Source organism: Salvelinus fontinalis, chromosome 21 (genome assembly GCF_029448725.1).
Source record: "Salvelinus fontinalis isolate EN_2023a chromosome 21, ASM2944872v1, whole genome shotgun sequence".
NCBI lineage: Eukaryota > Metazoa > Chordata > Actinopteri > Salmoniformes > Salmonidae > Salvelinus > Salvelinus fontinalis.
In genome coordinates, this window is record NC_074685.1 from 49,916,464 (window position 1) to 49,929,048 (window position 12,585).

At 43.0% G+C, this 12,585-nt stretch overlaps 1 protein-coding gene across 1 annotated transcript in view; it reads left to right on the plus strand.

The window, feature by feature from the left end:
* The window catches only part of LOC129819075 (potassium/sodium hyperpolarization-activated cyclic nucleotide-gated channel 1-like), a 182,025-nt gene that overhangs the window by 25,073 nt on the left and 144,367 nt on the right, over nt 1–12,585 (plus strand). Inside the window, exon 2 of the mRNA XM_055875613.1 lies at nt 9,271–9,694. Coding sequence (XP_055731588.1) covers nt 9,271–9,694 — 424 coding nt within the window. The remainder of the gene's footprint in view (nt 1–9,270; nt 9,695–12,585) is intronic.

Sequence of the window (12,585 nt, forward strand, 5' to 3'; positions counted from 1 at the left end):
TGGATGAGAGCACCGACATTTCTGACATTGCCCAGTTGTCAATTTTCATCCGCGGAGTGGACTCCAGCCTAAGCGTGACAGAGGAGTTTTTGGCTTTACGTCCTATGCATGGCACAACTACGGGGCATGATTTGTATGAAGAGGTGTCAAGATGTGTAAATGAGATGGAGCTGCCTTGGGAAAAACTCGTGGGTTTGACAACCGACGGAGCACCTGCGATGTGTGGACACAGGAGCGGACTGGTGGCGAAGATACGGGAAAAGATGCAAGAGGAAAACGCGACAGGTGAGCTGACAGCTTATCATTGTATCATACACCAGGAAGCGTTGTGCGGTAAAGCCTTGAAAATGGAGCATGTAATGAGCATCATCACGCGCACAGTTAACTTTATCAGAGCCAAAGGTTTGAATCACCGCCAGTTCAAGGCATTTCTGACGGAGTTAGAAACGGAGCATGGTGATTTGCCTTATCACACAGAGGTGCGATGGCTAAGCCAGGGAAAGGTGCTTCAAAGATGTTTCGAGCTTCGTGAGGAGATTTGTCTGTTCTTGGACAGCAAAGGGAAAGACACAACACAACTCCGAGACGAAATGTTTCTGTGTGAAATGGCTTTTCTGTGTGACATTACGAGTCATCTGAATGCAATGAACTTGCAGCTGCAGGGTCGGGATCATGTCATCTCTGATATGTACAGTACAGTGAAGGCATTTAAAACCAAACTGACTCTGTGGGAGACGCAGATGCGGAAAGAAAATTTGAGCCACTTTCCCAGCTGCCAGACCATGAAAGAGAAGCTCTCTACCAGTGCGTTCCCGAGCGCACAGTTGGCTGATAAAATAGGTATGCTTGCCGCTGACTTTCGACGCCGATTTGCTGACTTTGAAGCACAAAAAAGCAGGTTGGAACTGCTCGGTAACCCATTTGCTGTTGACGTGGAAAGCTCACCACCAAACCTCCAAATGGAGTTGATTGACCTCCAATGCAATGATGCACTGAGGGCAAAATATGCGGCAGTGGGTGCTGCGGAGTTCGCCCGTTTCCTCCCCGACACAATGCCCCAGCTGCGCATCCAGGCTGCTCAAACGTTGTCTATGTTTGGCAGCACATACCTGTGTGAACAACTGTTTTCTTTGATGAACCTGAACAAAACATCACACAGAAGTCGACTTACTGCTGAACACCTCCACTCAATTCTGAGGATTTCCTCAGCTCAGAGCCTTACCCCGAACATTGATGAACATTGATGAAAGATGGGACACCACCAAGTATCACCCTCAACCTCAAACAAGTGAACATTACTGTGCAATCACATATTTAGAGTTTTTACTCAGTTCAAGTTTAAAAGTTAAAGTTTAATATTTGTTTTCACTGCATGTTACTTCTCCTTAAACAAAGTGTTGTTTTTGATTAATAGATTTTTGCACTTTATTTTATTGTATTTCAATCCAATTATATTTTAAAAATATTTCAGTTGAGTGGATGATAGAAAATTGCTATTACTGTTTTTTTCTTTGAAGTAAATTTAGCCCACTTTTGCTAAAATAGAAAATATAGGCTACTGATGGTGCCTTGAATACCGGTTTCTTTCATTTAATGTTCATGTTATGGGGATTTTTATATAAAGGAAATTTGTCTTTTGTGTCTGTTGAAAATTAAAGATTACTGACAGAGCCATAAGAAAATATTGCTTTATTTATCTGATCATATTGGAATATATTTGTTAGGTTTTCAGTAGGTTCAATTAGGTTCACTAGACTATATGCGTCATTTAAAATTTTTTCAATGAACATTCGAACAGTCCGGCCCTTGGCTTGTAGCTAAATTTTTTATTTGGCCCTCCGTCCATTTGACTTTGACACCCCTGGTTTAGATGGTACAATGATTCTCTAAACCATGCATTGCTTGTTTTGTCACAAACTGAAATTAAGTAAACTATTAGAATTTTTGCAAACAGGAAATGGAGGATTGATTTCTGCATATGGCACCTTTTTGTTAAATTTGTTGTTATCTAGCAAAATAATTACATTTATCGAGATATAACTTCATGTCCATATCGCCCAGCTCTAGCACTTCCCCAAAATGATTGATCGTAATTTATCGCAGTTATCATTATCGCTAACATTTTCTAATTTGATTGTGATATGTATAGGTTGCCATTTTGGACGCAATCCCAGACTAGCCTAGCATCGACATTGACGAGCTTCACTTCACAGGACAGTTTTTAGCATGAGATAGGACAGTGTCACCAGACAGTTTTTAGCATGAGATAGGACAGTGTCACCAGACAGTTTTTAGCATGAGTTAGGACAGTGTCCCCGGACAGTTTTTAGCAAGAGATTCTTGAAAGCATCTATTTTAGTACCATGTATGGGATGTAATAGCATTATCAGTAGGCCTAGGCCAGCAGAACATTTTGTGACTGCTTGAAGAACAGACTCCCCCAGCCTGGCCGGCTGGCCGCCCATGGATCACTTTTGACTTCTCTGACAAGACAGGGGAGAGTCACATTTACACAGACACAACCAGGACAAGGTTTGTGTATAGTAGAAGCCAAAACATTTTGAAAGAACACAAACATTTTGCTTTTCTTATTGGACAAAGTTAGGACAGTACCTTCCATGCATCACTCTGAAAATGTTTCTCCACGGACACAACCCAAGGAAGAGTTTCTGCCTCTCAGGACACACCCAGCCTCACAAAGAGAAACAACTATGTAGGTGACTAGCTGATTCTGTTGTGCCTATTGTTCTATTCAAGCTTTTTTTCAAGATCTGGGTTGTCTGCCTTAACAGATCAATGTGAGTAACCAATTTGAAGTGTCAGTAGATAGAGAAATATCTCATAGACCTCTCAGAGAACTCGCAGAGACAGCCTGTAATATTAGCAGTGTCAGATTGTCCTTAACCCAGCCTCCCAGCCTTAGGGTACTGGTCTCCCAGTGGTACTACTAGAATCTAGTCTCCCCCTTCACTGTAAATTACATACAGGGGAATATATAGTCAAGTTTCTTATTAAATCCCCTCTGAAACAATATGAACAGGAAAAAATGGGGATGGAAGATACATTTAAAAAATATTTTTTTGTTGTCGATAGAAGCACTCGTTTAAGCTCCAAATTGATACTGATACCTCATAATCTCCCTTCACATGCTCCTTGACACGTGTGCATTCATTTTTCTTAACTGTGCCTGACAGAATGTTGGTAAGGTTTTTACGGAGTATTGACTTCGACTTCGATTACATTACATTTGAACTCATGCCATAAAGGCTCTGTCTAGGGATGATGTGTGGGTTTATGCATACAGGCATATCATATTCACACACCCACGCCTGGGTCCTTTGGTGCAAACTGATGCAGTCTTCTTTGTGTAAATAACACAGCCATATTATCCAGGGATTTTTTTGTGCCTGTGGCTCAGTTGATAAGCGCATTAAACATGGCGCTTGTAGTGCCAAGGATGTATGTTGTATTCCTGCTGGGATAATATACAGTATACTAATAATATTAAGTATTTACTGCACTGTAAGTCACTTTGGATAGAAGTGTCTGCTAAATGGCATGCATTAAGATGGCGCCGAAGAGGATGGCTGACGTTTTACATGCTCCTAACCAGCTGTGCAAATTTGTATGTTTTTTTTTGGCATTGTTTGTAGCTTCTTTTGTTTGTAGCTGCTACCAAAAATAACTTCTGGACATCAGAACAGCGATTACTCACCATGAACTGGATGCTTTTTCCTTTAACAAGTCCGACGAGAAGGATATACTGCTTTCCCGGAAACAGGCCAAAATCCCCATCATTTGCGTGAAGAAAAGACAGAGGAAAAGAGGGCGCAGATTGGACTGCCTTCTGAGAATCCGTAGGCGAGCGAGTAAGCTCCCACTGCCATCCGTTATACTTGCTAACATGCAATCATTGGAAAATAAAATTGATGACTTACGATTATCCTACCATCGGGACATTAAAATCTGTAATATCTTATGTTTCACCGATAATATAGAGCTGGCGGGATTTTCCATGCACCTGCAGAACAGAGGAGCTACGTCTGGTAAGACAAGGGGTGGGGGTGTGTGTCTTTTTGTCAATAACAGCTGGTGCGCAATGTCTAATATTAAAGAAGTATCGAGGTATTGTTCGCCTGAGGTAGAGTACCTTATGATAAGCTGTAGACAACACTATCTACCAAGAAGGTTCTCATATATATTATTTGTAGCATATATTTACCACCACAGACCGATGCTGGCTCTAAGACCGTACTCAACCAACTCTATAAGGCCATAAGCAAACAAAACAATTCTCATCCAGAAGTGGCACTCCTAGTGGCCAGGGACTTTAACGCAGGCAAACTTAAATCAGTTTTACCAACTTTTTACCAGCATGTCACATGTGCAACCAGAGGGAAAAAAAGTTTAGACCACATTTACTCCACACACGGAGACGCATACAAAGCTCTCCCCCGTCCTGCATTTGGCAAATCTGACCATAATTATATCCTCCTGATTCCTGCTTAAAAGCAAAAACTGAAGCAGAAAGTAGCAGTGACTCACTCAAAGCAGAAGTGGTCAGATGACTCGGATGCTACGCTACAAGACTGTTTCACTAGCACAGTCTGGAATATGTTCCGGTATTCATCCAATGGCATTGAGGAGTATACCACCTCAGTCATCGGCTTCATCAATAACTCCATCGACGACGTCGTCCCCACAGTGACCGTACGTACATATCCCAACCAGAAGCCATGGATTACAGGCAACATCCACATCGAGCTAAAGGCTAGAGCTGCCGCTTTCAAGGAGAGGGACTCTAATCCTGACGCTGGTAAAAAATCCCACTTTGCCCTCAGACGAACCATCAAACAAGCAAAGCGTTAATACAGGATTAAGATTGAATCCTCCTACACTGGCTCTGATGCTCGTTGGATGTGGCAGGGCTTGAAAACTATTATGGACTACAATGGGATACTCAGACGCGAGCTGTCCAGTGACCCAAGCTTACCAGACGAGCTAAATGCCTTTTATGCTCGCTTCGAGGCAAGCAACACTGAAGCATGCACGAGAGCACCAACTGTTCTGGATGACTGTGTGATAACGCAGCCAATGTGAGCAAGACCTTTAAACAGGTAAACATTCACAAAGCTGCGGGTCCAGACAGATTACCAGGACGTGTACTCCAAGCATGCACGGACCAACTGGCAAGTGTCTTCAATTACATTTTCGACCTCTCCCTGACCGAGTCTGTAATACCTACATGTTTCAAGCAGACCAAATCAAATCAAATGTATTTATATAGCGCTTCTTACATCAGCTGATATCTCAAAGTGCTGTACAAAAACCCAGCCTAAAACCCCAAACAGCAAGCAATGCAGGTGTAGAAGCACGGTGGCCAAAACCTAGGAAGAAACCTAGAGAGGAACCAGGCTATGAGGGGTGGCCAGTCCTCTTCTGGCTGTGCCGGGTGGATATTATAACAGAACATAGCCAAGATGTTCAAATGTTCATAAATTAAATTACCAGCATGGTCAATTACCAGCATGGTCAAATAATAATAATCACAGTAGTTGTCGAGGGTGCAGCAAGTCAGCACCTCAGAAAAATGTCAGTTGGCTTTTCATAGCCGATCATTAAGAGTATCTCTACCGCTCCTGCAGTCTCTAGAGAGTTGAAAACAGCAGGTCTGGGACAGGTAGCACGTCCGGTGAACAAGTCAGGGTTCCATAGCCGCAGGCAGAACAGTTGAAACTGGAGCAGCAGCACGGCCAGGTGGACTGGGGACAGCAAGGAGTCATCATGCCAGGTAGTCCTGAGGCATGGTCCTAGGGCTCAGGTCCTCCGAGAGAGAGAAAGATAGAGAGAAAGAGAGAATTAGAGAGAGCATACTTAAATCCACACAGGACACCGGATAAGACAGGAGAAGTACTCCAGATTTAACAAACTGACCCTAGCCCCCCGACACATCAACTACTGCAGCATAAATACTGGAGGATGAGACAGGAGGGGTCAGGAGACACTGTCCTTGTGCCCAAGGAAGCGAAGGTAACCTGCCTAAATGAGTGCTTTGTGCTTTGAAAGGCTGGTCATGGCTCACATCAACAGCATCCTACCGGATACCCTAGACCCACTCCAATTCGCATACCATCCCAACAGATCCACAGATGACGCAATCTCAATCGCACTCTACACTGCCCTTTCCCATTTGGACAAAAAGAACATCTACAGTTGAAGTCGGAAGTTTACATACACCTTAGCCAAATACATTTAAACTCAGTTTTTCACAATTCCTGACATTTAATCCGAGTAAAAATTCCTTATCTTAGGTCAGTTAGGATCAACACTTTGTTTTAAGAATGTGAAATGTCAGAATAATAGTAGAGAGAATAATTTATTTCAGCTTTTATTTCTTTCATCACATTCCCAGTGGGTCAGAAGTTTACATACACACAATTAGTATTTGGTAGCATTGCCTTTAAATTGTTTAACTTGGGTCAAACGTTTTGGGTAGTTTTCCACAAGCTTCACACAATAAGGTGAGTGAATTTTGGCCCATTCCTCCTGACAGAGATGGTGTAACTGAGTCAGGTTTGTAGGCCACCTTGCTCACATGCGCTTTTTCAGTTCTGCCCACAAATTTTCTATAGGATTGAGGTCAGGGCTTTGTGATGGACAGCCAATACCTTGACTTTGTTGTCCTTAAACCATTTTGCCACAACTTTGGAACTGTGCTTGGGGTCAATGTCCATTTGGAAGACCCATTTGCGAGAGAAGTTGCTTCAATATATCTGCAAAATGTTTACTTCCTCATGATGCCATCTAATTTGTGAAGTGCACCAGCTCCTCCTGCAGCAAAGCACCCCCACAACATGATGCTGCCACCCCCGTGCTTCACCGTTGGGATGGTGTTCTTCGGCTTGCAGGCCTCACCCTTTTCTTCCAAGCATAACGATGGTCATTATGGCCAAACAGTTCTATTTTTGTTTCATCAGACCAGAGGACATTTCTCCAAAAAGTCCGATCTTTGTCCCCATGTGCAGTTGCAAACCGTAGTCTGGCTTTTTTATGGCGGTTTTGGAGCAGTGGCTTCTTCCTTCCTGAGCGGCCTTTCAGGTTATGTCGATATAGGACTCGTTTTACTGTGGATATAGATACTTTTGTACCTATTTCCTCCAGCATCTTCACAAGTTCCTTTGCTGTTGTTCTGGGTTTGATTTGCACTTTTCGCCCCAAAGTACGTTCATCTCTAGGAGGCAGAAAGCGTCTCCTTCCTGAGTGGTATGACGGCTGCGTGGTCCCCATGGTCTTTATACTTGCGTACTATTGTTTGTACAGATGAACGTGGTACCATCAGGCGTTTGGAAATTGCTCCCAAGGATGAACCAAACTTGTGGAGGTCTACAATTTTTTTTTCTGAGGTCAATGATTTATTTTGATTTTCCCATTATGTCAAGCAAAGAGGAACTGAGTTTGAAGGTAGGCCTTGAAATACATCCACAGGTACACCTCCAATTGACTCAAAAGATGTCAAGTTGCCTAGAAGAAGCTTTTAATTTTCTGGAATTTTCCAAGCTGTTTAAAGGCACAGTCAAATTAGTGTATGTAAACTTCTGACCCACTGGAATTGTGATACAGTGAATTATAAGTTAAATAATCTGTCTGTAAACAATTGTTGGAAAAATTACTTGTGTCATGCACAAAGCAGATGTCGAATCGACTTGCCAAAAATACAGTTTGTTAACAAGAAAATTGTGGAGTGGTTGAAAAGTGAGTTTTAATGACTCCAACCTGAGTGTATATAATCTTCTGACTTCAACTGTATGTGAGAATGCTGTTCATTGACTACAGCTCAGCGTTCAACACCATAGTGCCCACGAAGCTCATCACTAAGCTAAGGACTCTGGGACTAAACACCTCCCTCTGCAACTGGATCCTGGACTTCCTGACGGGCCGCCCCCAGGTGGTAAGGGTAGGCAACAACACGTCTACCACGCTGATCCTCAACACTGGGGCCCCACAGGGTGTTTAGTTAGTCCCCTCCTGTACTCCCTGTTCACCCACGATTGCATGGCCACGCACGACTCCAACACCATCATTAAGTTTGCTGACAACACAACAGTGGTAGGCCTGATCACCGACATCGATGACACAGCCTATAGAGAGGTCAGAGACCTGGCAGTGTGGTGCCAGGGCAACATCATCTCCCTCAATGTGAGCAAGACAAAGGAGGTGATCGTAGACTACAGGAAAAGGTGGGCCGTACAGGCCCTCATTAACATCTACGGGGCTGTAGTGGAGCTGGTAGAGAGTTTCAAGTTCCTTGGTGTCCACATCACAAACGAACTATCATAGTCCAAACACACCAAGACAGTCGTGAAGAGGGCATGACTAAACCTTTTCCCCCCTCAGGAGACTGAAAATATTTGGCATTGGTCCCCAGATCTTCAAAAAGTTCTACACCTGCACCATTGAGAGCATCCTGACCGGTTGCATCACTGCCTGCTGTGGCAACTGCTCTGCATCTGACCATAATGCGCTACAGAGGGTAGTGCGATTGGCCCAGTATATCACTGGGGCCAAGCTTCCTGCCATCCGTCACCTATATCATAGGCGGTGTCAAAGGAAAGCCCATAAAATTGTTAGAGACTTTAGTCACCCAAGTCATACACAGTTTTTTTCTGCTACCGTACGGCAAGCGGTACCGGAGTGCCAAGTCTTGGACCAAAAGGCTCCTTAACAGCTTCTTCCCCCAAGCCATAAGACTGCTGAACAATTAATTAAAGTGCCACAGGACTATTTACATTGACACCCCCCTCCATTTGCTTTGTACACTGCTGCTACTCGCTGTTTTTTGTCTATGCATAGTCACTTCATCCTTATCTACGTGTACAAATTACATCAACTTACCTGTACCTCCGCACAATTTTTTTTACTTTCGTTTATTTGGTAAATATTTTCTTAACTCTTCTTGAACTGCACTGTTGGTTATTAAGGGCTTGTAAGTAAGCATTTCACGGTAAGGTCTACATGCATGTGCCAAATAAAGTTTTGATTTGATTTGGTTAATGTTCTGACATGCTGTCTGTTTGTTCTAGGTTTGATTCTTTGTATGTGTACCGTTCATATGTAAAGCCATATTTTGACATTTTATGTGTCTATTCTAGATGCTGAAACTATTGTTTTTTTACACATTCTCTGTTTGTTGTAGGTTCTATTGGTCCAACCCCTCTATGTGTACTGTACATAAAACCATATTATTTGATGACCCATTTCTGTCTGTTTTAGGTTCTACTGGGACTTGGTAATGCTCGTCATGATGATGGGGAACCTGATCATCATTCCTGTAGGAATAACCTTCTTCTCAGAGCAGACCACCACCACCTGGCTAATATTCAACGTAGCTTCAGACACCATCTTCCTCGTGGATCTGGTCATGAACTTTCGCACGGGAATCGTCAACGAGGAGAGCTCCGAGATCATCCTGGACCCCAAGGTCATCAAGATGAACTACCTGAAGAGCTGGTTTGTGGTCGACTTCCTCTCGTCTATACCAGTGGATTATATATTTCTAATAGTGGAAAAGGGGTTTGACTCGGAGGTGTACAAGACGGCAAGGGCGCTGAGGATCGTTAGGTTTACTAAGATTCTGTCTCTTCTGAGGCTGCTGAGACTTTCCCGACTCATCAGATACATACATCAGTGGGAAGAGGTAAGATAGATGTGTGTGTGTGTGTGTGTGTGTGTGTGTGTGTGTGTGTGTGTGTGTGTGTGTGTGTGTGTGTGTGTGTGTGTGTGTGTGTGTGTGTGTGTGTGTGTGTGTGTGTGTGTGTGTGTGTGTGTGTGTGTGTGCTGAATGCCACAGCTCTGACTTCTGACATTTAGCTGAATGTGAGAATGAATTCAAGTCATTCTTGTACATCGGAGTTTAGATATGGGATAATGATGTTTAAACAGAGGGAGGTAAAGAGAGAGGAAGAGAAGAGAGATAGAGGGGTACAGAGAGAGAGAGGGAGAGGAAAAGAAGGAGAGAGGAGAAAGAGAGATTACCCTCCTATGGTGTCATTTCACACCTCTGTGAGTCACTCATTCCATTTACCCAGCTGGCATTGCTCTCCCTTTCATACCTTTATTTCACTGATTGATCGATTGATCAACAGAATGTGCAAAATGTCCAAAAAATATGTTAACTTGCCAGAAATCAGATCTGATTTGATGCTCCAATAGAGAAGTTTGAAAAACCCAGAGATTCTATGGGAATAGGCTTTGTTATGCTTTATGTACAGACATTATTGCATTTCAAACCTCTCTTGCACCATGGGCAAGTATCAATGATTCCTGTGCTTACTACAGAACTAGCCCAACTATTGTCATTACATTGGATTACAAATGTAGCCCAAGGTTGCGTTTAATTACATTTGCCGTTGCATTGGATCCTAGACTTAATGTTGTATTAGGTGGAGATAAGATTTAATCAGACTACTTGATTGAATATTTTGTCTGTCAAGACAAAGGCTGAGCTTTGACAGAACAATCTAATATTCCTTGATTCTGCATGCTGCATTGATGATTTCATTTATAGAGTCTAACGCTCCCGTAGCTCCTGCTGCTCCGCGTCTCCCTATGTGTCACTCAGTTTTCCTCTGCAGTCTACATTTGCATTTTGGTAAATTAGTGGATGCTCTTATCCAGAGCCACTTACAGAATTGAGTGCATACATTTTCATATTTTTTTCATACAGGTCCCCCGTGGGAATCTATCCCACAACCCTGGTGTTGCAAGGGCCATGCTCTACCAACTGAGCCACACGGGACCCCCTCTTCCTGTTTTCCTCGCAGCTGTTTACTCCACAATGACAGAACTCTTTTCCTTCCCTTCACAATGACGAGTTGAAAACTCAGAACACAATCATTTTGTTACAATAAGGTACAGCTGCTCTCATGCCCCCACTGTACAACTTTCCCCTGTAACCAGTTCCCAGCATAATGCTGGAAACTGGTAGTAAGGAAAATAGTAGTGTGAAATACACTATACATAATCAAAAGTATGTGGACACCCCTTCAAATTAGTGGATTCGGCTATTTCAGCCCCACCCGTTGCTGACAGGTGTATAAAACCGAGCACACAGCCATGCAATCTCCATATGGAAACATTGGCAGTAGAATGGCCCGTACTTAAGAGCTCAGTGACTTTCAATATGGCACCGTCATAGGATGACACCTTTCCAACAAGTCACTTTTCTGCCTTGCTAGAGCTGCCCCGGTCAACTGTAAGTGCTTTCATTGTGAAGTGGAAAAGTCTAGGAGCAGCAGCGGCTCAGCCGCGAAGTGGTAGGCCACACATGCTCACAGAACGTGACCGCATAGCATGTAATAATTTTCTGTCCTCGGTTGCAACACTCACTCTGAGTTGCAACACTCACTCCGAGTTCCAAATTGCCTCTGGAAGCAACGTCAGCACAAGAACTGTTCGTCGGGTGCTTCATGAAATGGTTTTCCATGGCCAAGGCGCCACACTCAAGTCTAAGATCACCATGCACAATGCCAAGCGTCGGCTGGAGTGGTGCAAAGCTTGCCGCCATTGGACTCCGGAGCAGTGATAACACGTTTGTTCTCTGGAGTGATGAATTACGCTTCAGCATCTGGGTCTGGCGGATCCCAAGAAAACGCTACCTGCCCGAATCCACTGTGCCAACTGTAAAGTTTGGTGGAGCAGGAATAATGGTCTGGGGCTGTTTGTTATGATTTGGGCTAGACCTCTGAGTTCCAATGAAGGGAAATGTTAACGCTAAAGCATAAAATGAAATTCTAGACAATTTTGTGTTTCCAACTTTGTGACAACAGTTTGGGGAAGGCGCTTTCCTTTTTCAACATGATAATGTCCCCATGCACAAAGCAAGGTCCATATGTGTACCCATTCCATGGCACATGGTTTATGAATTGATACGCAAAACAACGCCGGATTCAAAACTTCGAATTTTTTAATTTAAATTATTGTACAAAATTCTTGCAACTAATAGAATGTTATATATATGGGGGATACAATCTTCCCAGCTCTGTAGATTCTGCTGTGAGGAGGCAGAGTCATTAGACCATTTATTTTGGTATTGTCCGCATGTAGCTCGTTTTTGGTCACAGGTCCAGGAATGGTTGAAGAATTGCAACATTTGCGTAGAACTAACGCTACAGATAGCAATACTGGGGGATTTGAAAAGCCATAGTCAATCAATCAATAATATAATAATTATTTTAGCAAAAATGTTTATTTTTAATTTACAATCCGTGGAAGCTATGAGAATAGGAAGATTCAAATCTTTTGTGAAGCATCACAGCACAGTTGAAAAATATATGGCAAATAAAAATCCGAAATGGATGATGTTGGAAGATAGATGGGAAAGGTTGAGTGGAGCTGAAGGGTGGGACTAATAACAAGATAAACAATGTAGGGCATAAGGGATCTGTGAAATGTGTATAGGTGCGGAGCTATTGTGAAATAGCACAGTTACAAGTGGAAATCAAACTGGATGGACAACAGAAATAGAGGAAGGACTAAGAACAAACAAGAGAGAACTATTATAAAGTAGACTGTGTCTGTAAAATGTGT